Source organism: Elephantulus edwardii, unplaced genomic scaffold (assembly GCF_000299155.1).
Source record: "Elephantulus edwardii isolate Elephantulus edwardi_28Jun2011 unplaced genomic scaffold, EleEdw1.0 scaffold00052, whole genome shotgun sequence".
Classification (NCBI taxonomy): domain Eukaryota; kingdom Metazoa; phylum Chordata; class Mammalia; order Macroscelidea; family Macroscelididae; genus Elephantulus; species Elephantulus edwardii.
Window position 1 is genome coordinate 197,029 of NW_006399802.1, and position 24,815 is coordinate 221,843.

Here is a 24,815-nt window from a genome sequence, read left to right on the forward strand (position 1 = left end):
CCCCAGGGCTGAGCTGGCTGTTACTGCTGGCAGAAAGATGGCTGGCCCCTGCATCCTCCCTTCAGGGCTTCAGGAACCTCCACCCAGATTGGCTGCTCCACCCTGAAGCTAGTCTGGAATCCTACTGAGAGGAAAAGGCTGGGGAAACAAGGAGTCATTCAGAGAATGAGAAGAGGCGGGAGAGGTTTCTGGCTAAAATCTAAAAGGAGGGGCTTAAGAAAGGAAGGAAGCCCGAAGCCTCTACCCAGTCTCTCCCCGAGATTCCTATAGACAAGAGGGGAGCTAGGCCCAGCCCTCACCTTTGCCCTTCGCTGCTTTGAGGGTTCTCCGTCTTCCAGGACTGACTGCCTCCCGCTTCCCTAGGCTAAAGGGCCCGCAGGGACTGGCAGGGAGGGCGGCTGAGTGGCTGTACTGTGGGCATGCCTGCTCCTTTCCCTCCCCCTTCCCTCAGCAGCAACGTCACCGCAGCACCAGCGGCAGCAAGGATACTGGGGCTGGGATTGCGCAGCCTCCCTGCATCAGCAGCGATGCCATTGTATTAGAAGAAATCAGATCTTAGGCAATCGACCCAGTTCCCTCTGTGTGGTCTCGTGAACAGTCTCAGCTGGAACAGTCGAGGTAGAGCTGGGTGGGCGTGCAGAAGCCATCGACGCCTCCGGGTGCAGCTCAAGGCTCCTTACCGAGGTATGGCTCATCGGAGCTGGGGGAGGGGCAGGGTGGCAGTGCCAGCAGAACCAGTCAGCACATTTGGGCTCTGGCTTTTGACGGCTGGCTTTGTCTTGCAGAGAAAGGGAGAGAGGAGAGATAGTAGATAAAATGCTCACCCATGCATACATGGGGCTGTGTTGCAGAGATGGGAGGAAACAGAGATTTGAGATTACTATGATTTTTGTTAAGCTTCTGAAGGTCCTGCCTTCCTTTCTCCAAACCCCTTGTTCTTGTTTTGGTTCAAAGAGCCCAGCTGGCATCCCTATTGAAGCTGAATTAGAGGCTGGGTCAGCTTGGAGGGGGGCAGATGGAGAGACAAAGGCTTAGTGGAAGGGGACACTTCTAAAGCTGCTGCAAGTTCTGATGCAGAGCATGCAAGAGTCAACACAGCTTTTAAGAAGAGGGGCTGGAAAGCAGCAAGCCCATCCTTTCCCTCCTCGCATGCTTGTAGACACACAGAGCATGTCTGTGGTGCTCATGGGATCCACCTGGCTACAGGAAAGAATAGACTCAGAAGAATGTGACAAGACACCACCATGTACAGGAGTGTGAACAATCATAGTAAAGCCTAGGGCATCTGACCTATTATAATTAGTCTTCTTATGCAGATTTAGATTACTGACAGAAAGCTTAAACTAATAGTCCTGAATTCCTTCTACTGCGCCCTTCAGTTCTATTCAAGAAAGGACCCCTATTCATGCTCCTGAACAGAATCTCAAGTCAAGGTCAGATTGCTCTATTCTTATTTAGGAGACAGAAAAATAAGAGAAATGGGGGTCTATACCTGACTGAAAGACACTAGTGTCTAAAATAGGGGGAAGCATTTCTTTAGAATATTTCCTGCCCAATTTCTCTATTGCTGAGCAGGGTAAAAGAGTTCCTTAAAATCCCATTTCCACTAACCACTTTGGTGGATGACTCAAAAACAGTTGATAACAGGAGGCGGTAGTTCCACATTGTACGAATGAGTGGTTGGGGAATACATTGGGAAGTTGTGAGAATGTGCTAGATTCCAGGAAGCATCTAGGAATGTGAACAATAGAGGAGGGAAAAGGGGCTTAAGGTCTGTGACTAGGGCAGGAAAATGAGCCTGGGAACTGGGGCAAGAGGCGGGACTGAAGAGTGTTTTAGAGCATGGGGACAGTAGTATGATGAGGACTGTAGATCCAAGCAGAAGTGGGTAGTTACAAACTGCAAAGGGGCCTCGGGCAAAGGCCTGCTAAGGAGAAGTAGGAAGCAGCTGCTCTGGCAGCAGGATAAACGCAAGGACTTTAGGAAAAGGGTGTGGTCCTGAATGTTTTCTTTTGGGAGGTAGTTATTGTAGTGAAAAGAACTTATATTGGGCAGATCTGGTTTTGAGTCCTATCTCAGCTATGTAATTGTGGACAAACGATTAATACATTCAGCTTTATTTTCTCGAGGAAGATGGAATGGTTATGCCTTCTTTTAAAGTTTCAAGTGGAATTAGAGTTGTTGTTGTTGTTGTTAAGTACCATTGGATATGACCTCAGAGAGACCCTGTGAACAACAGATCTGAACCCTGTGCTATCCTGTGCCATCTTTACCATCTCTGACGTACTCAAGTCCATTGCCACAGTTATTGTGTCCATCCATCTTGTTCAGGGTCTTCTCTTTCACTGACTCTCCACCTTCCCAGGAATGATGTCCCTTTCCAAGGAACAGGCCTTTCTAACAACATGCCTGAAGTATGTAAGATGAAGCTTCACCATCCTTGAGCACTCTGGCTGCACTTTCTCTAAGACATATCTATTTGCTCTTTTGGCAGTCCATGGGATATTCAGTACATAAATTGTTGGGAAAGGTAGAGGATCAGAGAAAGACCCTGAACAAAATGAATTGACACAGTATCATTAACAGTGGATTCAAGCTTCTCCAAGATTGTGAAGAGGATACGGCAAGGTTCCAATCTGTTGTTCACAGGGTCACTAGGCGTCATAGTCACCTTGATGCCACCTAACAACAACAACGTTTATAAATTGAAGAGCCTTGATGATGCAGTGATCAAGCACTGTTAACAGTCATGTGGTAATGAAAATGTCAGAACTTCAACCCACCAGCTGCTCCTTAAAGATCACAGCCTTGGAAACTGGATTACCTTGTGCTGTAGGTTCGCTATCGTTCAGGATCAACTCAGTAACAATGGGTCTATGGAAACCTTCTGGCATGTACTTACTCTCACTCAGAACCAACTCATAGCTGACCCTCCGCTGGGGTTTTGAAGCTATAAATTGCACAGGAGGAGATTGTCCATCTTTCTCGCATGGATTTGAACCAAGAGAGGTGCTGTCTCTGAGTTAGCAGCACAGGTGCCTACTGGCTACACCAGCAAAGCCCCCTCTGATAGGTAAATCCTCCCTCTGAAATGATCATTAAGAATGTCGTTACTCTGATAGGCCAAGATAAACCTATTGGGACTGGACAAGGGAAAAGAGTTCTCATGGAAAGCTATCGCTGATCTGGAGAGCGAGACTTCAGACTTCACTCACTACTGAGCTTCCCACTCCCCAGTTTATCTAGTTGGCATGACTAGAAGCCTCATCTTCTGAAACAGCTTTCTTCTTATTCTTTGTCCCCAATTTCTTCCTCAGCTTCATCTCTCATGCCTTTCCATTCGATTATGGTACAAAATAGTTGAGAAGGAGCACCTCCGTCTCACTGTTTTTATTTTTATTCAAGTTAGAACCAAAGCATTAAGCTTATCTTCATAAAGAGCATGTCACTCCCAGGAACAAGTCCAGGTTAAGCTTTCATTAAATACCCTCTGTGGTGCTTGAAATCAAATCATATAAATAATTTTTATTACATCCTTCACTTGTCAAGAAAAGAGATAAAAAATTAGAATTCCTGAGTCTTATCTTAATTCTGGGCAAGTCTTTCCATTTTTCTAGGTACATTTAAAAAAAAAAAAAAAACTAAAATGGCTCTCTGCCTGCTGTGGCTTTTTGTTATGAGGATCAACAAAATGACAGGCTTGCTTTGTAAGAAATATGAAGATGTCAGGAGCAAGGAATGAAAACAAAATGTCATGAGGCGCCAGCAAAACTTCCCTTTATTTGACTGAATTGGAATTTTCTTTTTTTTTTTTTTTTAATTGGAATTTTCTGTGGCAGACCATTAGTGGGCATTTCCTTAGTTGCATGGATATCATGTAGGAATAAGGCCTTCTCTTAGATACAGATAAATAAAATGGAATTAAATTAATACATGAAAATATTTTACACTTAAAATAGGGTTCAACACAAACCCACATGTAAAAGCTAAAATTACAAACCTCTTTATTAGAAAGTGTTGGAAGGAAAATGTCTTTATGATTTGAGGGTAAACAAAGCTTTCTCAGCCACAACATAGAAAACTTTAACCATAAAGTTAAAAAAAAAATCCTAATGAATTGAACTTCATCAAAATTTAAAGCCACTATTCATTAAAAGCCTTTTTAAGAAAACAAATAGGCAAGTCAAGACTGGGAGAAAATGTTTACAACACATATATCCAACAAAGACTTCTATCCAGAAATAAATAAGAAACTCCTATACATCAAAAATAAAAAGGCAAACCACCTGATTTTTTAAAATACCTAAAGTAAGAGTAAACAAATAACTGAGCACCTACTGCATTTCAAGGACTGTGTAGTGGGCTCTGGGAACAGAGTTCCTCAAGGAGCTGTGTTCTTGACCTGGAGACAGATATATAACATTATAATGCAGCTGTAGGTGCCCTTCAGCTGAAGACCCCTTAACTAGCTCCCATTTACACTGGTTCTCCATATGTGGTCTAGGAGATCAGCATTGCAAACTGTCTGTGACTTATGTATGCCCAAATTATAGGCAAGCTATCGGTCAGATAATAAGCTTATTGTGTCTGCTTTTGAATGCCTCTTGAAAGTGGTAGTACAAAACTTTCATGGTGAAGAAAATGAGAAGGAATGAAGGGAAAATTATCTGATATGTGTTATGTGTTGAGCTGAAAGGTGAACAGTTCCAATCTGCCAGCTGCTTTTTAGGAGAAAAATGAGGCGCTGTCCTCCCATAAAGATTTACAGCCTTGGGATCTTGATGGAGAGTCTCCATGAGTTTAATAGCAATGCTTCTTAAAAATTATTTCTACACAATCCATCTTTGAAGGCACCTGCTCCTGTCTTTTCTCTTTCTCACTTTGTCTCTGTTGTTGTTGTTGTTGTTGAGTACTGTCACGTCAGAGCTGACCTATAGCTGATCCTTCATCATGTTTTCAGAGGCAGTAAATCACTCAGGAATAGATTGCTCATCCTTCTCTCATGGAGCAGCTGGCGGATTTGAACCCCACACCTTTGAGATTGCAGCACAGCTTCTTATCCTTAGGCCACCAGAGCTCCCTCACTTTATCTCTGAAAATACCTTCACTGTTGAAAATCTGAGTCTCTTCCTCACCCCTTCTGCCTTCTTCCCATAAATCTTTTTTCCTTCGTTTAAAAAAAGAACGTTTTTATTTCTATATTAGTCACATGCATAAAATTCACTCTTTTAAAATCCATTGTTGTTGCTGTGTACCATCAGTCAGAACCAGTCCATAGCTGACCCTCTAGATGGTTTCAGAGGCAGGTAGTCAGTCACATGGCAGGAGATTGCCCATCGTTCTCCCACAGAGCAGCTGGATTTGAACTTCATGTCTTTGGGATTGTAGCACAGCTTCTTACCACCAGAACCCACCTCTATACTATATTCACAGCATTGTGTAGCCATCATTGTCTAATTTCAGATTGTTGTTTTGTGGGAGTTTTTATCACCCCAAAAAGAAGTCCCCTGCTCATTATTGGTAACTCCTGTTCCTCCAGCCCTGACAACCACTAATCTGCTCTTTGCCTATCCTGAATATTTCATATAAATGGAATGTCATTTATGATATTGATATTTTATATGATTTTCTGATTGCTTTCTTGCACTTAACATAATCTTGCCTAGGTCCAACTATGTTGTAGCACATATCAGTACTTATTTTCATTTCTGAATAGCATTCAATAGCATCAATATATCACGTTTTGTTTATTCATCTATCCGCTGATGGACTTCTGAGTGGCGTCCCTTTTTTTAAACATTGTAACTGTTGCTGCTATAGAAGTTTTTTGTGTGAGCATTAGTTTTTCTTTCTCTTGGATATAGACTTAGGAGTAGACTTGCTAGATCATGTGATAACACGTATGTTTTATATTTCAAGGCTTTTCCAGACTAACTGAACCATTTTACAAACCTCTCAGCAATGTATGAGAGTTCCAGTTTCTCCATATCCTCACCGACACTTGTTCTCTGACTTCTTGATTTTAGTGCCACTCTAGCAGATGTGAAATGGTATCTGATTGTCGTTTTTAGTAATGATTAACATACCATTGACTGCCAAGAGTACAAACAAGTCTATCCTAGAAAAGGTGAAATCAGGTTACTCCTTGGAGGCAAGGGTTTTGAAGCTCTGTCTCACATAGTTTGGGCAGGCTCCCAGAAGAGACCAATCCTTGGAGAAGGACATCATGCAATGATAATGGAGGGACAGTGCAAGAGAGGAAGACCCTGGATGAGATGGATTGACTCAGTGACGTTGGCGGTAAAATCAGCTATGTCAGAGATGGTGATACTGACTCAGGATAGAGCAAGGTTCAGAGAAATTGTTCATAGGGTTAATATGAATTGTCATTGACTCAGCAGCACATAACAACAACAAAATGAAAATCATATGGAGAAACTTTTCATCTACTTATTGCCATTTGTATATCTTCTTTAGGGAGCTCTGTTGACCTAGTGGTAACGAGCTGTGCTGCAGTCCTGAAGGCACACAGTTCAAATCCATCACCTGCTCCACAGGAAAAAGATGAGTAATTTCCTGGGCTATTAAACTGCCTCTGAAAACCTGCTTAAGGGTCAACTATGGGTCGACTCTGACTCAAAGGTACACAACAACAACATACCTTCTTTAGGGAGGTATCTCTTCAAATCCTGTGCCCATATTAATTGAACTTTTTATATTATGGGGTGGGTGGGTTTGGGGGTGTGTGTGTGGGGTGTATGTGTATGTGTCTGGTGGCTGAAAATCCACTGGAGGGTCAGCCGTGGGTCAGTTCCAATTTGATGGTACACAGCAACATGATGATAGATAGATAGATAATAGATAGATAATAGATAGATAGATAGATAGATGATAGATAGATAGATAGATAGATAGATAGATAGATAGATAGATAGATAAGAGAGAGAGAGATCGATCTAATGATCGAGTAGGTAAGGAGCTCCACTCCCAACCCAAAGGCAGACAGTTCAAATCTACCAGCTACCCACTAGAGGGTCAGCTATGAGTCGGCTGTGACTCATAGCTGACTATATGAGTCAGTTATGACTTGATGGCAATGACTAACTGATACAGATATACGTGTGTGTATGTATGTATGTGTGTGTGTGCACGCACGCGCGCGTGTGTATATACACTTGATAGAAATCCCTTATCAGATATGATTTGCAAATAATTTCTTCCATGATAGCATTTGTCTTTTCACTTTCTTTATCCATTGAAACCCAAACGTTGTTCACTTTTTCTTTTGTTTTATGATTTGGTGCCATTTTTCAGAAACCATTGCTTAATGCAAGATCAAAAAGTTTTGCACCTATTTTTTTTTCTAGAATCTTTAATCTTGTAGCTCAGTTTAGCCTCTCTAATTTCTGCCTCTTCTCCATCTCCACCTATTAATTTGGTCAGCACACTAACACTTAGAAATCCAACACAGAGCCTTCCTCTTAAAAAGGAGAAAAGGAAAAGCTTGTAACTATTTATGCTTTCATTTTCATCTCATTTTATTTCATGTACATAATATTGTTTTAAAACTTTGTCCCTCACACATATATTTAATTAGCCATTTGAATTTTTCCTCATATGTATTGTCCATTCCCTTAAGCATATGTGAATGGCCTAGCCCTTTACTGTACTTCAAATAACTATGGTCCTATGTTCTAAATGAATGAAATTTTAAGAAATTGGAATGTCAAAGATTCAGCTAAATGATATATAAAAGAAAGATAGTTGGGGATTTAAATTCAAGGTGCATAAGAAGACAATAATAAGAATAAAAAGGAAAGGGAGAGAAATTAATTAGGAGAAACTCGACAGGAGTGTCTGAGGGAGTCTGTGAGAGCTCTGGGGGGCTAGTGGCTAGAGGATTGCACTAGCAACCAAAAGGTGGCAGATCCTCCATCTGCCCCCAGAGAGAAGGATGGACAGGAGGTTCCTGTGCAGTGTACTGCCTCTGAAAACCCACCTGCGGGTCAGCTATTAATCTGTTCCACCTTGATGCAATGAGGAGTTGTTACTTTTGAGGGCATAAAGACTCTTGGGATCCAAGCTTGGAAGCGCAGATGACTGGACATCAAGGAAGCCATACTGCCACAGTTTGACCAAGAGACTAGTAACTACAGAAGCTTAACATGGGCTCTGTATCCTTGGGACTAGGATACTTTGAACAAGAGAACACTTTAGCCTCTCAGCGTAAAGCTAAGGGGAGAAAACTGTTTCTAGAGGCTCCCAGTAGTGAAGACTGAAGCGGGGCAGAATTTTCCTATCTCTGGAGGTCTGTCCCCTGAGCCAAACAAATAGTAAAAATGCAGTGTACCTCTGTGTCTACCAGGTTTTCTATTAGCTTGTGCTAGAGTGATACAAAGAAATAAAAATAGCCCCATCTACCTACAGAGCAGAGGTTGGCATCAGCCATTCTTGCAGTCATTCATGCTCAGCTCTGTCTCTGCATTCAAGAATCTCTGTTGTGTTGTTGTGTACCTTCAAGTCAGAACCAACCCATAGCTGACCTTCTGGTGGGTTTTCAGAGGCAGTAAATTGTACAGGAAGAGATTGCCCATCCTCCTGCAGAGTTGCTATTGGATTCGAACCATGCACCTTTGCATTGGCAGCACAATTCCTTACCACTAAATCCACAAGAGCTCCCTCAAGAAGCTCTAGTAATGGATATAGTAGCAATATTTAGCCTAAAACCAATCAGAGAGACACACGTTTTGGGGAGCTTAGGTAAAGAGCATCAGAGGTGGCAACTGCCAAGTGATATATTTCAAAATACCTTTCTTGGAAAAATTTGTACTTTGAGATTTTGTGAGATTTGTGATTTTTCCCTAGTCTGTAAACTTAACATGCTATGACTGCCTGAAGCATCTCTATGGGCTCTTCCAGTGCCGGCACTTTTAGATATCTGAGATATTTTTTCCTTAGTGCTGTTAGTATTTGTACTTTTCTTATATTCTTACAGTTTCCTTTTCTAGAAGGCCAGAGTTTTTGAAAGAGAAGGGGAAAGTACTGTCCTTGTCTATAATGTGCTCAGACACCTGAATCTGCGGCATTAAAAGACGCCTGGCCTTTTGTCACAAATGAATGAGTATAACTGAAAATGAAGGGGATCAAAAGCCGGTCCTCTAAAATGCAGAGTACAGTGGTGGGCTTCCACCTGCCCGATAGGACGGTGTTATCAGAGCCCCATCCTGACTGAGCTGTCCCCTCTTGAGCGCTCCCTCATCTAAAAATAATATGCTGAAGGCCATGTCACTGACTTCCAGGAAGGTGACGGTAGGTTCCCTTTCTTTCCCTCTCTCTCCAGGTGCCAAGCTCTCCTGATGAAATGTGTTTTTCCCCACTGGGCTCCGGGGGCAGTGTCTGGTGCTGGTGATGCCCTTGTTCGAACTTTCCAGAATGGATAGTCCCCCAAAGCTGACTGGAGAGACACTCATCGTCCATCACATACCATTGGTACATTGTCAAGTCCCAGACAGGCAGTGCTGTGTCGGGGCGAGTGGAGGTAGTGGGAGCACAAGACCGAATCCCTTCTGCCCATCTGAGTTGGGCATCACCCAGCCTGATCAAGACCTAGGACAAGCTGACTCTTTGCTCTACAACAGTCTGCACTCTGCCCCTGGGGGACCAGCACGGCCTGCAGATAACACCAAGACTAGGGGTCGGGATGGACGAGGCTCTGGGGCCCCTAAGCGACACAATCCCTTCTTGCTTCAGGAGGGTGTAGGTGAACCAGGACTTGGTGACCTCTATGACGACAGCATTGGTGACAGTGCCACCCAACAGTCCTTCCATCTTCATGGAGCTGGTCAGCCGACCTTCCGTCTGTCCTCCTTCCAGCTACCACCACCTGGCTCTGGAATGGGCAGGCCATGGGCAGCAACACGCAGCCGAGCTGGAGTGGTGGAGGGGCAGGAACAGGAGCCTGTGACAACTGTGGACACCCAGCACTGCAGCATCAGTCACTGCTGCAGGCCAGAGCTCGAAGCGGAGACCATGGAGCTGGATGAGTGTGGGGGACCAGGAGGGAGTGGCAGTGGGGGTGGAGCCAGTGATACCTCTGGCTTTTCCTTTGACCAGGAATGGAAGCTCAGTTCAGATGAATCCCCAAGGAACACTGGATGCTCAGGCTCGGGTCCCCAGCACTGCCGCTGCAGCAGCACATCCAGCCAGTCTGAGGCAGCGGACCAGTCCATGGGCTACGTGAGTGACTCCTCCTGCAACAGCTCAGATGGGGTGCTGGTCACCTTCAGCACCCTCTACAACAAAATGCATGGCAACTCCCGTGCCAACCTCAACTCGGCCCCACAGTCCTGCAGTGACTCCTCCTTCTGTAGCCACTCAGACCCTGGCGCCTTCTACCTGGACCTCCAGCCCTCGCCAGCTGAGTCTAAGATGTCCTGTGAGTCCCACCACCCTGACAGTGGAGAACGGGAAGGAGGCTATGGCTGCCCTCATGCCTCATCTCCTGAGCTCGATGCCAACTGCAACTCCTACCGCCCGCACTGTGAGCCCTGCCCAGCTGTGGCTGACCTCACAGCCTGCTTTCAAAGCCAGGCCCGTCTTGTTGTGGCCACACAGAATTACTATAAACTTGTCACCTGTGACCTGTCTTCCCAGTCTTCCCCAAGCCCCGCTGGCTCTTCCATCACCAGCTGCTCAGAAGAAAATACAAAGATAAGTCCTGCACCAGGTCCTGGCCCAGACCCAGGCCCCAGCCAGCCCGCTGAGTATTACCTATTTCAGAAGCCAGAAGTCCAGGCAGAGGAACAAGAAACAGTGAGTTCTTCAGCAAAGGCAGCAACTGCCATGGGCCCAACTGTGATGGAGGGGCAAGTGTACACTAATACTTCACCTCCCAACCTCAGCACTGGACGTCAGCGCTCTCGAAGCTATGATCGCAGCCTGGAACGCAGCCCTCCTGTCCGCTTGAGCTCACTCGAGCGCATGCTAAGTTGCCCAGTGCGCCTAAGTGAGGGGCCTGCAGCCCTTGCTGGGTCTAGCTCCCCACCAAAGAGGGTCACCTCCTTTGCCGAGCTGGCTAAGGGCAGGAAGAAAGCTTCAGCCTCTGGGTCTCCCCAACTTCGGGTGAGCGTTGGAGACTCCTCGCAGGAGTTCTCACCCATCCAAGAAGCCCAGAAAGATAAGGTGGGCCCACCAGAGGAGGGCACTCGCTGTAGCCATAGCCTACCACCTATGCCCTTGGCGCCAAGCATGGACCTAGTTGGCCCAGAGCCCTGGTCCACACAGGTCTGCCAGGATCCCCATTCCAGTGAGATGTCACCTACTGGCCTGAGAGCTGCTGGGCAAGGCCCTTTGGCTCAGCTGATGGACCCAGGGCCTGCTCTTCCAGGGAACCCAGCCAACAGCCATATCCAGAGGGATGCAAGAGCTAGAGCTGACGGTAAGGAACCTAGGGGCTGAAGAGTGCCAGGCTCTGGGCATGGTCTTCCAATGACAGGACCCTGCCAAGCACCCTGTCCACACCCCTAAAGGCTCTTCAGTCTAGAGCTATCATCTTTCTACTTTAGACTATGACCTACAGTTAAAATTAAGGAAAGGGGGTAGCATGACAAATACACTGAGGAGATAAAAACTCAGTAAGACTTTGAGACTGGTACATCAGGAAAGGAAGGATTTAGATTAGGAGTCTCAGCCTGGATGACTGGAAAGATGATAATGCTATGAATAGGAACTGTAAACACAAAAGTAGATTTACTGAAAGGGAGACAAAATATGAGTTCAGTTTTGAACCTTTAGGAATTTGCAATGTTTCAGGTGCAGCCAAGGAGTCATCATCCCACCATACTAACCACATTTTGTATCTGTGACATTCATTCTTTGACCAGTGATGGTAACCATTCTTCAAAAAGCCTGAGACTTGACATTTTGCCTTTAAACTCCGAGAGGCCTCTTAGACCAGACTTTTCTTTATAAATATGTGACTAATTTAATTCTGTTTTACACAGAAATGGGTACTGGTGATGGAGACAGTCTCTGCCTTCAAGGAACTCAGGCTAAAGATAGAAATGAAAGACAGACACCAAAAAGGAAGAAATGGTGGGACATAGGGCTTTGGTAGAAATATCTAAATCACTCTTAAGTGTCATGAAAGGACTGCTGACATATGTTAAGTGTGAATACAGCTCAAAAAGGTGGTTATGAATAGATTTTGTGGAGAAATGGGAGGAAAATGTTTTAGGTTCCTAGGATAGCCTATGCAAAGCCAGTGAGGAAGAGAATATAGCTTGATGCAATCCAGGACCTAAAAGTGATTCAGTATAGCCATATATAGCCATACTGGGGTGGGGAGGGAACCATTTAAAGATTTTAAATGGGAAGTGGCGTTTTTGTTCATTTCTAACAGTTTCGTGGCTTGCTTGATTTGCATTTTTGAATGGTCACTCAGCTGTTAGAGGAGAAGATGGTTAGAAGGAGTCTAACCTTGAGGTCTGGAGACCACTCTATAGATCTGAGAGTCAATTGAATAAAAGTGATGGTTGAAGCCATGGAAGGGGATGAAAGCATCCAGGGCGAGTGTCTGGCATTATAAAAGAAAACAAGGACAGAGCTTACTTAAGGTGTGAGCAGAGGAGAGAGACCAAGAAGAATTTGCCAGAAAGAAAGACAGTAGGAAATGAATCAGAAGCTTTCATACCTCTAAATCTGCAGAAGGGAGCGCACATTGGGGTAAGGGGAGCAAGCTTCTAACCCTGCTTCCTCAAACCGCAGTGACTGGTGGATATACATAGACACAGGCATTCTGAGGTCAGAACAATGCTGCTCAGAGATGAGTGAAGCCTTAAAAGTTGGGGGTTTTGAGGGAGCTCTGGTGGCCTAGTGGCAAGAAGCTGCACTGCAATCCCAGAGGCACATGGTTTGACTCCACCAGATACTCTGCTGGAGAAGGAGGGGCAATCTCCTCCTGTACCAGTCTGATCAGATTTGAAAGTACACATATAATAAAATATTTAAAAAAAAAAAAGGTTGGGGGTTTTTTGGATTTTTTTTTCTGTCAGATAAGATTCTTTTATACTGAGATACTTAAGATGTTTCTTAAGCCTCAAGGGAGAGGGCTCTTCTGTACAACTTTTTTTTCCATAATCAAAATTGAGTGAAAAAAGACAACACTTTGGTTCATCTAGTCTGGGAATGACAATAAAAAGTTTAGACAGTTCTTTGAGATCATTGGTGGCAGAATAAAGCTTAAAAAGAGTCTTACCAAACCTGGAAAGAATAAAATAGGGACCAGTTTGAAGCTTGATATGTGAGCTATACTTGAATTGATTTGGGATATTGAATTGATTGCAAGTTCAGAATGAGTTTGCATTATAGAAGGGTTTCCAAAAAGCAAATATAACTAGATTCCTTTATAGAATCCAGAGAGGAGTTGACAGACCCCAGCTCCTCTCAACCACGTAGTGCTCACCTGGGGCCTAAAGTGTCCCATTCTGGGCAAACCCCTCAAAGCAGGAGCTGAACACCTGGAGATTATACACTAGAGCAGATCAAACGCAGGTGACTGTGGTCTCGGTCTCCAGTCTCCTTAAGGTCTGTCACATAGAAAAGTGAAAAACTATTCTCTGTATATTCCCCGAGGGCAGAACTAAGGCCCATTGCACACAGTGATTCTCCCTTCTTCTCTGGTCTTGTTCCTCTATCCAAGACCTATTCTGGGAACTTAGCAGGGAGGATTTTTAGAAGAGTGGCAATGAATAGTCTAATTCAGACATAGTTTATACAGAGGGTATAATAAAGCTGTGTTGGGAACAGCCAGGATCATTCCAGCCCTATAAATGACAGACTAAGTGGACAGGAAGGAGACAGTCCCAGTAGGAAATGCAGTGTGCTGAAAGATCGGGATAGGGCGGAAAGGGTCAAGTGAATGAGGATGGCAGGTGTAGAAGCCCAAGGAGAGGGCAGACTCATTTGTGTCACATGTAGGCACTTGCCTGACTGGAAAGATTGGCCTTTACACTGAAGATACGAGGGATAGATGGGGGGACAAATCAAAACTGTTCTTTTATTGTGGATGCAGCAAGACTATCCTGAACCAGAAGTGACAGTGGAGATATAACAAATACAAGCATATCACATTTTATTGCACTTTGCTCTATGGTACTTCTGGATGTTGTATTTTTTACAAACTGAAGGTTTGTGGCAACCCTGCATGGAGCATGCGTATTGGTGCACTTTTTCCAGCAGCATGTGTTCATGTCATATCTCTGTGTACATTTTGGTACCTCTTGGAGTAGTTCACACTTTTTCATGGTGCTGTTGCACACCTGGTAGACTAAAGTATAGAGTAAAATAACTTTTACTTGCAGTGAAAAAGCAAAAACATTTGCACGACATTTTATTGAAGGCATCAGGAAACAAATTGAGATAATGCCTCTACCATTGTCAAGTACCTAGAATGTACCAGTCTTTGTTCTAAGCACAGACGATATAGGGGAGTTCTTGTAGGAGTAGTAGACAATTAACTCATAAAATAATTTATGCTGGTAAGAATGCCTAAAAAGAAAACAGATGGACAGTGGGATAGTGACTTGCCAGAGGGTTGAGCAGACACCATTTTGGACAAGGAGGCCAGAGGTCTTGCTGAGGAGTTGAGCAGGTATCTGAATGTTTTAAGGACAGGAAATATGATTGGAGCTTAGTGACCAAGGGAGAATGATGAAAGATGATAAAGTTTGCTGTCTCTGCAGTGACTAGGAGAATGGCAGGAGGGTAGAGTTTGAAAATGACCCCAGAAAGTGATTCTGAAACACCCCTCAAATGAGGCTGTGATCCCCCATCATCCTCAGACTCACTGATGTGAACTGGGAAAAGATGAAGGCTAGGGAAGCCTGTCCTGCCACCTTATTTCATGTACAATGTCGTATTACAAGAACATTGACCCTAAAGTCAAACTCGGGGTGAGCAAAGATTCAGGCCGTGCCGTTTCTGGATTACCACCTTGGGAAAATCACTTAATCTCTCTAAATTTCAAATTTCCTGATACCTCTAGAAAGGACTCTGAGGCACTGGCGCCACCTCTGGGGTTTGGGGTCACGTGAATGTGTATAGCACCACCTCACGTTCATTGGCATGTTTACAGGGAGTGTGATGTTTTGTTAGAAGCACAGTGCGCATACAAAGCCAGTCTCCGCGGTGCAGTGTCCGGAGTTTTGTGTTTAGTTCCGTGCCCCGTAGCGATCAGAAGGTTAGCTGAAAGAACAGGAAGGTCCAGTCTTGGGGAAGGAACATAGATCTGCACAGAAAGCAGCTAGGAAGTTTCCATGAACAGAATCATGAAAGGCATGGGTGAGGTAAGGGGTAGGGAATGATCGAAAAGCTGATGCTGCCTTCGAGTAAATAGTTTACTGTGGTTATATTTTCCCAAGATGAAAATGTGCCTTCTTGAGAAAAGGCAAAGGATGATGAGCAAAATTTCATGGCGTGAAAACCCATCACTCCAAGTGTTTAGGCCTTGGAAACAGAAAGTGGTGATTCAGCGATTGACAGAAATGGAAGTCATCAGGGAAAAATGAGAAAGACTGTGGGTGAACTGTTGAAAATAGAAGAATTGTCTTGAGATCAGGAGGATGTTCAGAATTCAGCTGTGGGTTTGCAGATAAGCTGTATGAAAGTTTGAATTTAGGCCGCACAAGGGAAGAGGTGTAAAGTGAGATGTAATAGTTGACCCTTAAGATTTACCCACCTTTACTGAGAGTCAATGAAATGAAGAAGAACTGAAGGCCAGGAGGTATAGGACAATAAAGTTTAAAAAAAAAAAAAAAACACCACCACACACTCTAGGAAAAGCTTTCAAAAAGGAGAAGAGTGTCATGCCTGGGTTACTCCTATCCCATTCATTCAGTTTTTACAACCCAGGCCACGCTTTTCTTCCCCTTTCCCAGTAGGCATGTTTCCTGTCCCTTGCCTCTGCTTCCCGCAGATTTCAGTGTCTGTATCTGATTCCTTCTCCATCCCTGTTGATCCAGGGGGTGGTGCTGAGAGCCGACCAGTCCTTCGCTACAGCAAGGAGCAGAGACCTACTACGCTGCCCATCCAACCCTTCGTGTTCCAGCACCACTTCCCCAAGCAGCTGGCCAAGGCTCGGGCGCTCCACAGCCTGTCCCAGCTCTACAGCCTCTCCGGGTGCAGCCGCACACAGCAGCCCATCTCTCTGGCTGCCCCTGCTGCTCAAGTCCCAGCCCCAGCTTCCTCCCGAGAATCCCTGACATCCGTTTCCCAAAACGCTGCTGACAGAGGTGCCAGGAAAGCTGGGCCTGAGCCGGAGACCTCACGGCCATCCCCACTGGGCAGCTACTCTCCCATCCGGAGCGCTGGCCCCTTTGGGCCCAGCACTGACTCTTCTGCCTCCACTTCGTGCTCCCCTCCCCAAGAGCAGGCCACAGCCACAGAAAGCCCACCCCTATGGAGCCACTCTTGTCCTCGTGCCGCCCGACCTGCTACCTCTCAGCAACCACGGGAGGATCAGAAGATACTGACCTTGGCTGAGTACCGGCTCCATGGAACAGGAAGCTTACCACCTCTCGGCTCCTGGAGATCTGGCCTCAGCCGAGCAGAGAGCCTGGTCCGAACAGGCGGTGAGGGTAACATGGCTTCCAGGCCCAATAATGGTATGAGCTCCACCCTCTACCCCTCAAGCTGCTTCTACCTTGCCTTTGAAAGAGTTTCTTGTACTCTAACCCGGGATCAGAGTTTCAGAGTATTTGCATCTCCACCCCCAGCATCTGAGTTCATATTGCCAACTCTTGTATTTTATATGGGTCCGTGGGGTGGGTAAGATATGCTCTCTCCACCTAACTCTCCTGCTGTTCTGTCTGCTTCCAGCCAACCACTTGTCCCCTCAAGCACTCAAATGGAGGGAATACAGGAGGAAGAACCCACTGGGGCCACCTGGTTTGGCAGGAAGCCTAGATCGAAGGCCAAAGGAGGTTCAGCTGGCCCGAAGAAACCCCATCTTTGAGTTCCCTGGTTCTCTTGGTGCTGCTGGCCATCTGAACTGTCGCCTGAACGGTACGTGGGCAGGATTCCCAATGCACCTAAAGCCAGCAGTACTGCAGCTGGAAAGGATGGAAGGAGTTAGCCCTGAGTGAGCGTGTCTCAGAGGGTATGAGGCACACAACTGGAAGAGTTGCTTGAGGTTGATTTTTCTATCTTTCCAGGACACGTAGTGAAGCCTTTGCCACTGACCTGCCCTGACTTCCAAGACCCCTTTTCCTTGACTGAAAAGCCTCCAGCTGAGTTTTGTCTGTCCCCAGATGGAAACTCAGAGGCCATTTCCATAGACCTGCTTCAGAAAAAAGGTAATGTAGTTCCTAGCTCAAGACAGGGATTCTACTGTCACTCCCCTAGTCACATCTGTGGCCCTACTACTATCTAACCCTCGAGTGTGTTAGACAGGAGAGCTCAGACACTGCGGCAAAAGGTAGATGTCTTTATACTGAATGTTGTATGCGTGATGACCAAGGATCATTTATCAGATGCTTTCAGAATTAGAACTCAATTCCTTCTCCTTAGCTCTCTCAGTGAACTAAATTCACAAGCGAAATCATTGGCAAACAAATTTCAGCTACTCTACTAGAAGCCACTCCAGGTCCTAGAGAGACAAGGGACATGGGTAAATGTGATGATAACATCTACTAAAAGGAGAATTGACAAGAAACCATTTAGCAAACTGAAGAGAGTAGTTTCAGTGAAAGGATGGCAAAAGAGCTGAGCATCGTGGTGGCTGCAGGGGAAGAGTATGTGAAAAAGAAGGTCTGCAGATGAAACTGAGGTTCCTTGCAGAGGCAAAGTGGGAGACCCAAAACTTGAGAAAGGGAAAAACTAAACAGGAAAAGGAACATTCGCCTTCCTCTAAGATGAAAAGGCAGGAAGGAGGGAAATAGGATGGACATAATAATATAAATATGTTTTTAAGGAAGACAGGGAGGTCAAAGGAAATCATGAAGTAAAATCATGGAGAATAGGAAAGGAGGTGGTAGAACTAAGAGCCTGAGAGGAAGAGGAGAGGTATGGAATGCCAGCTGGGGCCTGGGTCTAAGGCTGCTGACGAGGGCCATTTGAAGAATTGCCCTCAGAGGCTTATCCTTTGCTCTCCAGATGTGCTGACCCCTGCAAGTTCCCCAAGTTGGGAAACTTGACTGCATAATCTGTGGTAGTGAGGGACTCTGTGTGTGCTTTCCCCTACTGAAAAAAAAAAAGAATAAAATTAAATTTAAAAAAATAATAACTGCTTGCAGGTAACTCGACAGCACATAACAACATCTGCATTGGTGTGAGTGAATCTAGATTTTCTCCAGCAGCAGTTAGTGGCCTCGTATCTGACAGTGGAGAAGACTGTTGGTTGCATTGATTGAGGACTGGGTTAAGAGGGCAAGGAAATGAGGAATTAGAGGGTTTTGAGAAGGATATTATTATTAGGGTGGGTCAGGGCTGGGAGATGAAAACAGGGAAAGTTTGAAAACTGGACAAAGGACCACAGGTTGAATGTCTTGATGAGATCTAGGTGCAGATTCAGTAATTGCAAACTCCTTCCCTTTCCCTAATCTCCAGCTGAGTTGGCTGGGACATGCTCTGGGTCCTGACACATTAAATCTTGCTTGCAGGACTGGTAAAAGCTGTCAATACTGCCGTGGACCTCATTGTTGCCCATTTTGGGACAAGCCGAGATCCTGGGGTAAAGGTAGGCAAGAAATGTGGAGAGGTGATCCCTACCCTGCACACCCTCACCTATTCTGGACTCTCTTGCACTTGGAACTCAAGAGTAGGGTACTTTGGGATGAGGATGGCAAGAGGGGTTCATGAAGGCTGAGGGTCCGAGATCAGACTTCAAATGATCTTTCATTTTCCTGTCTGTACTGACAGGCAAAACTGGGAAACAGTTCTGTGAGCCCCAACGTAGGCCACTTAGTTCTGAAGTACTTGTGCCCTGCGGTCCAAGCTGTGCTGGAGGACGGGCTCAAGGCCTTCGTGCTGGATGTCATCATTGGGCAGCGTAAGAACATGCCGTGGAGTGTGGTTGAGGCTTCCACACAACTCGGTAAGTGATGGATGGGGAAGTAGGAGTTGCTCTGCTGAATTTTAGGGTCACTTGACCACCAACCCTGGCTTTCTTTCAGGGCCATCCACCAAGGTCCTCCATGGCCTCTGCAACAAAGTCAGCCAGTTCCCAGAGCTCACCAGTCATACGATGCGCTTCAATGCCTTCATCCTCGGCCTGCTCAAGTGAGTGTGGAGGGCAGCAAGGTCTGCCAATGGCTGGCCCTCTAACCGGGGCTCCAGCTCCCTAGACTGAGACAGTAGGGATGCATCTGGAGGATCTGCGGCCAGGACACAGGCTCACTTCCTTCTCACCTACCTACATTCTCAGTCGATCTCTGGTTTCCCACTGCCCTCACAACCCTCCAGCGTGCATCATCAGTGTGGCCTTCTGTTTTATACAAATCCATAATCTGGCATAGTTGAGGATAAATCTGGTTTCTCCTTATATTGTAAGCTCTGATCCTTAATTCCCGCAATGCTTCCAAATGCTGCTTGACCCTAAATCCACCTAGGGACCCATGTTGTAGCACAGGTATGCACTGCTTAATGTCCACGATCCATTCTGTAAAATAGGACATCATGTGCTTTGGATGTTGTCTGAACACCGTAATAAAGCCCTTGCTTCCAGTTTCCCTAACTACTGTGTGCTGCTGCTAGAGACCAGAGGAATGGGGGCTGGCAGCAAAGGCAGTTGAGAGGGTGACCCCGGAAACAGAATGTATGTAGCCCATTGGACAGAGCAGGTGAGCCAGTGCCCAGAACAATGCCCTCTGCTTCACCTACCTATATCCCACCCACGGTCCAGTGCTGCAAGTCTGGATTGGGAAGCTTTAAAACCACTAGAGGAAATAACAAAAGGAGAGTTACCTTTCCTTTAAAAACTAAACCTTCTGTGAACATGGATATGTATGAGGTCAGAAGTTGTCCAGGTGGGTGTTAAGTGATGCATACCTGTCCTCATCATTCTCAAGTAAGGTGCCCCGGTCATTTCCTTGGACTCTAGCCCTGTACTCTCACTGTGGAGCTACCCTGATTTCTTAGATCTTATGCAAGCCAGCTCCATTCTAAGAAGTGCTTGGTCTATAAACCATACGTTCACCACCTTGTTCCACCCATCTAGAATTATGTTATATGAAATAGAACAGATAGCACGTTTGTCATCAAAGGGTGGTGTTCATCTGTACTCTAGCCTTATGTCTGACCCCCTTATCTGTCTCCTTCATACCTCATTATTCAGCTATATCAGTATCACACAAAACTCAACTCTCCTGTCTCCCTACAGCATCCGGTCTCTGGAGTTCTGGTTTAACCACCTCTATAACCATGAAGGTAATGCTCAGAAACCTGCCCTGTCTGTAGATCCCAAATCTTAGAGGTTCAAACACATGGGGGCAGACACAGCTCTCTTTTCCAATGCTGCAGGTGGGAAAGGGGACCCCACCAGTGTGTCCTCTAAGCTTTGAGCTTCCACACAAATCCTTCCCCAACTAGAGCCTCAGGGTCCATCAGATGCCTGGGCAGTGTGGAAGTCAGCTCCCCTGAGCTCAGGGCTGCCCCTTAGAGTGGCGGGGTTTATGCACTGTACCATTTGAGGAAGCATCGTGTCCATTCCTGCATACATTAGAGAGCGCACAGCCGGTGCCATGCACTGTGCAGGATGCCTTTCAGAGTCACACGCTCAGGTCCGACTGTGCTGCTCTGTGGGAATCAGTCCCTCTCTCTTTCTCCTTTAGACATCATCCAGACCCACTACCAGCCATGGGGCTTCCTGAGTGCAGCTCACACCGTGTGCCCCGGCCTCTTTGAGGAGCTGCTGCTGCTGCTCCAGCCCCTGGCCCTGCTGCCCTTCAGCTTGGACCTGCTCTTTCAGCACCGGCTGCTGCAAAGTGGGCAGCAGCAGCAGCAGCACAAGGAGCTGCTGCGGGTGTCCCAGGACCTGCTGCTGTCGGCCCACTCAACACTCCAGCTGGCCCGGACCCGGGGCCAGGAGGGCCCTGGAGATATGGACAGAACTGCCCATGGGGAGCGGGTAAAGGGAGTGGGTGCCCCAGAAGGTGGAGAAGAAGAAGAGGAGACAGAAGAGGTGGCAGAGGCACCTGGGGGCTCAGGACACGGCAGGTGGGCACGAGGTGGGCAGGCCGGCTGGTGGTACCAGCTCATGCAGAGTTCCCAGGTCTACATTGACGGCTCCATGGAAGGTTCCAGGTTCCCTCGTAGTGGTAGCAACAGCAGCAGTGGCAGCAGCAGTGAGAAAAAGAAAGGGGCAGGAGGCGGGGGGCCTCCCCAGGCACCACCTCCTCGAGAGGGAGTTGTGGAGGGAGCCGAGGCGTGCTCAGCCCCTGAGGAGGTCCTTGGCCGAGACAGGGGCTGGCCCTTCTGGATGGGAAGCCCTCCTGACTCTGTGCTGGCTGAGCTGAGGCGTAGTCGGGAGAGGGAGGCGCCCATTGCGCTCCCAGCAGAAAATGAGGAAGAGACCTCAGAGCCTTCACCTGCAGGCATCAAGTGGGGACACCTCTTTGGTTCCCGAAAAGCTCAGCGGGAGACCCGGCCCACAAACAAGTAAGCCATAGCCCACGGAGTAGGTGGAAATGGGGAGCCTGATCGAGGCCAGGCCCCAGGTAGACATGCACATTGGCTCCTGCTTCCCTAGGCTGCCCTCGGACTGGCTGAGCCTGGACAAGTCCGTGTTTCAACTAGTGGCACAGACGATGGGGGCCCGACGAGAGCCAGAGTCCAAGGAGAGCCCACAAGAGCCCCACGCTCCAGCCCTACCTTCCAAGCCTCCATGGTGAGCCCTGGAACGTGGTGGTTTGGGGGCAAGGTGGGAGGCTAAGGAGCAGGGTGTGCGTTTTGGTGGAGTTTGTCTAACCTCTGTTTGTTGTTTGTCCAGCGAGGTGCAGGCACTGTGCCACCATCTAGCTACCGGCCCCGGACAGCTGAGCTTCCACAAGGGAGACATCTTACGTGTGCTGGGCCCAGCTGGAGGAGACTGGTTGCGCTGCAGCCGTGGCCCTGACACTGGCCTGGTGCCTCTGGCCTATGTGACCTTGACCCCAACTCCAAGTCCAACCCCTAGAAGCAGCCAAAACTGAGGCCCTGTGCATGCTGGTGGCCTCAGGGACCCTCATAACCCCCTAGCCTCAGCCTGAGAACCCCTCCCAAGTCCATGTGGCTTGGCTACAGAGAGTAGACCGACAGCAAGGGGCCACATGTCCCTGTGCTGGCACCTGCTCCCTGTGCTCAGTATTAATTACTCCCCTAACTGTCCCAGTGACCTCGTCCAGACCTCCACTCCAGAAGGAGGACAGAGATGCAGCGCTGGGCTGCCAGGACTTCCCCCGGCCATCTGGACCAACCTTCCACAGATGCAGACAAGTCCTTATGGAGGGAGGTGGCCCTGAAGGCCCATTTGCAGGGCTCCCTAGGCCAGATGGTGAGAAGGACGGATAACAGTATTGGGGCCAGATCCCTCAGCTCCCCCAGCTGTAAACAGGCTGTGACCAGCGCCCTGGTCAACAGAAGAGGAAGGAGGAGCCCAGGCTTCAGTTTATGTATTTATTTATTTATTTATTATGCCTATTAATAAAAAAGGTGCTCGGCCTCCAAACTCATTTCTCTTTGTGTCCCCACCTCTTCCCCTTCAAAAAAGATCATTGGAAATAGGTTGCAAACAAAGGGAGGATTTGCAGTGCTGGTACCTACACCTGGAGCTGTTTCTGGAGAGTGCTGAGGCCCAGTGCATCATGGGTGAGATGCCCATATGTGTGGCCGAATTGGAACTTGTACCCTGTGTGGCCAAGAGAATCGGTCATGTCCAGCCAGTGGTATGGAAAAGCCTTTTCTTTGTTAGCCAGCAGCTCCCCCAAAATCTAGCTGTAGCTCCCACCTTAAACTAAGTTATTTTCACTTTCTAATGAACCACATCTGTTATATACCAGATTCCCCCCCCTCCAAATCCAACACACAAACATCTAGTTCCCCAAGCTACCTCCCCCTGGGGCGTTCCTCACCTGGCACATAGCCCCCATAGTTAGGTAAAAGGCACAAGTTCTGAGGGTACGTCCTGGGAACTGGGGGGAGCTGTACAGGATCCTTCCGACCTCTGCCCTTTGAGTACTTCTGCCCGAATTCCTGCAATGCCTGATTGGTGAGCACAGGAAAGCTGGAGCCAAAGAGGAAGCGGGCACGGGGTACATAACCAGTGAAGCCTAAAGGGACAGGCATACTGAGTCAAAACATTGTGGGACCTTTCCCCAAGCCTTTGTTCTTTACCCACCTCCTCTCACCTGACATGAAGAATTTCCTAGGGTCTCTGTCATCCATTGAATAAGGAGAAACCTTGGGAGGGGAAGTTAATAGGAGAAAAAAAATGCATATCAAAGGCTCACAGCACTCAAGATCACAAGCCCCATCCTCATGACTATGCTTCTCATGGCCACCCCAGGGCCTGGACACAAATGCTAAAACTCTCGCTCCGTCAGCCTTCGTGGTCTCACTTGTTCTTCCTGTTCCAGCTCTGGCTCCTTCTTCGCCTCCAGCTCTGGCTTTGGCTCTCGGTTTTCCTCCGTGTCTTTTTCTTCCTTGTCCTCTTCTGGCAGCTCATGGCTCCGTTGCTCCCTGTGCCTCTGAGTAAAATCATTCAGAGCCTCAGCCCAGACCTGGTTGGAGTTCTTGGCAAAGATGAACTGTGCCCGAGGTACAAAACCTTGGCAGACAAGGGGCACAGATGACCCATATTAGTATTTGGGACACTTGTTCTGGGATGGCGATGCCTGTCCATGCCTGTGTAATACCTGTATATCCAGAGATCATGCTGGAGCTAAGTCTTTCATGACCAGGTCTGAGAGGTGAGTGCCCCCTGGGAACCTCAGGAGATCTTGGAGGCCGAATGGGAGGTAGAAGGGTGCGGTGGACAGGGGGCCAGGCTAGGCCTGGAGGGCCTCGAAGAAGTTTCCCAGTCAGCTGCCCGTAGGTCTGGCCCATACTGAACCGAAGCAATGGGCAGTGTCCAGTGTACCTTTAGCATAATGGGTAATATTTGGGAGTGCGCCTGTCCTAGGAGGAAGAGACTAGAGAAACCCTGCTTTCCAGTTGTGCTAGTGAGCACAGGCAACCCTCTCTCCTAGCTCCTCCTCTGGACCCACCTCCCACTTAGCTCCCCAGAGACCGCTTTCCCTACAGTCCCCCAAGACAGAAGCTGAGACAGAAGCCCTGATCTTTCTTGAACTCAAATGTGTAACTGGAGCAAGCATTATTTCTAAGCCGTCTGCCTGAGCCTTCAGTCCTTCCTCTGTTGTCACCCTGTTACCATGGAGAAGATAACAGAGCTTCTTAGCAGCTCAAATCATCACTATTCCTTTGCTATTTTTTTTCAACCCCAGCTCTTGGCCTCCCAAACCAATGTCTACTTGGCCCCCAAGGTTTAGGTGGCACAGCTCCTATATCTCTACCTTTATTCCCTGAAACAAGCAAGGTCAAAGTCTTACCCCGGGATGTAATGAGGGTTCTGACCGGTGTGCCCTGGGATGAAGGTGCTGGTCATAGCCCTGAAGGCAGTTCCTTTGTTTCTCTTCCAGCTGAAGCTGCAGGCTTTGTGTACTGTGTCCAGGGCTATAGGGCAGAGCCAGGGGAAGGAGGTGGGTCCAAAGGAGGAGCTACGAGAGGGGGTGCCTGTGCTCACTAGCAGAGCTGGAAAGCAGGGTTTCTCTAGTCTCTTCCTCCCA

The 24,815-nt window shown here is 47.2% G+C and overlaps 2 protein-coding genes across 2 annotated transcripts; one reads left to right on the forward strand and one right to left on the reverse strand.

Moving 5' to 3' along the window:
- Positions 1–517: 517 nt before the first annotated feature.
- On the forward strand, positions 518–22,184 carry RUSC2 (RUN and SH3 domain containing 2). The gene is made up of 12 exons (XM_006886816.1): positions 518–684; positions 9,341–11,437; positions 16,020–16,661; positions 16,876–17,061; positions 17,211–17,351; positions 18,657–18,733; positions 18,916–19,090; positions 19,170–19,275; positions 20,375–20,421; positions 20,826–21,651; positions 21,743–21,880; positions 21,983–22,184. Exons 2-12 carry the CDS (start codon positions 9,409–9,411, stop codon positions 22,182–22,184), a joined length of 4,569 nt encoding a protein of 1,522 aa, XP_006886878.1. The 5' UTR covers positions 518–684; positions 9,341–9,408.
- Positions 22,185–22,790: 606 nt separating this feature from the next.
- Positions 22,791–24,634, reverse strand: FAM166B (family with sequence similarity 166, member B). The gene is made up of 6 exons (XM_006886939.1): positions 24,579–24,634; positions 23,886–24,109; positions 23,589–23,797; positions 23,379–23,430; positions 23,103–23,300; positions 22,791–22,879 (listed from the first exon to the last, which is right to left on the reverse strand). Exons 1-6 carry the CDS (start codon positions 24,632–24,634, stop codon positions 22,791–22,793), a joined length of 828 nt encoding a protein of 275 aa, XP_006887001.1.
- Positions 24,635–24,815: the final 181 nt, after the last annotated feature.

What these genes read in the sequence shown, in the direction of transcription:
- RUSC2 (XM_006886816.1), top strand. Translation starts at nt 9,409, where the DNA reads ATGCCCTTGTTCGAACTTTCCAGAATGGATAGTCCCCCAAAGCTGACT. An exon ending in TCTGAACTGTCGCCTGAACG is followed by an intron (nt 17,062 to 17,210) that starts GTACGTGGGCAG and finishes CTATCTTTCCAG; the next exon opens with GACACGTAGTGAAGCCTTTG. An exon ending in CTACCTTCCAAGCCTCCATG is followed by an intron (nt 21,881 to 21,982) that starts GTGAGCCCTGGA and finishes TTGTTTGTCCAG; the next exon opens with CGAGGTGCAGGCACTGTGCC.
- FAM166B (XM_006886939.1), bottom strand. Translation starts at nt 24,634, where the DNA reads ATGACCAGCACCTTCATCCCAGGGCACACCGGTCAGAACCCTCATTAC. An exon ending in AGCTGGAACAGGAAGAACAA is followed by an intron (nt 23,431 to 23,588) that starts GTGAGACCACGA and finishes TCCCCTCCCAAG; the next exon opens with GTTTCTCCTTATTCAATGGA. An exon ending in TAGGAAATTCTTCATGTCAG is followed by an intron (nt 23,301 to 23,378) that starts GTGAGAGGAGGT and finishes CTGTCCCTTTAG; the next exon opens with GCTTCACTGGTTATGTACCC.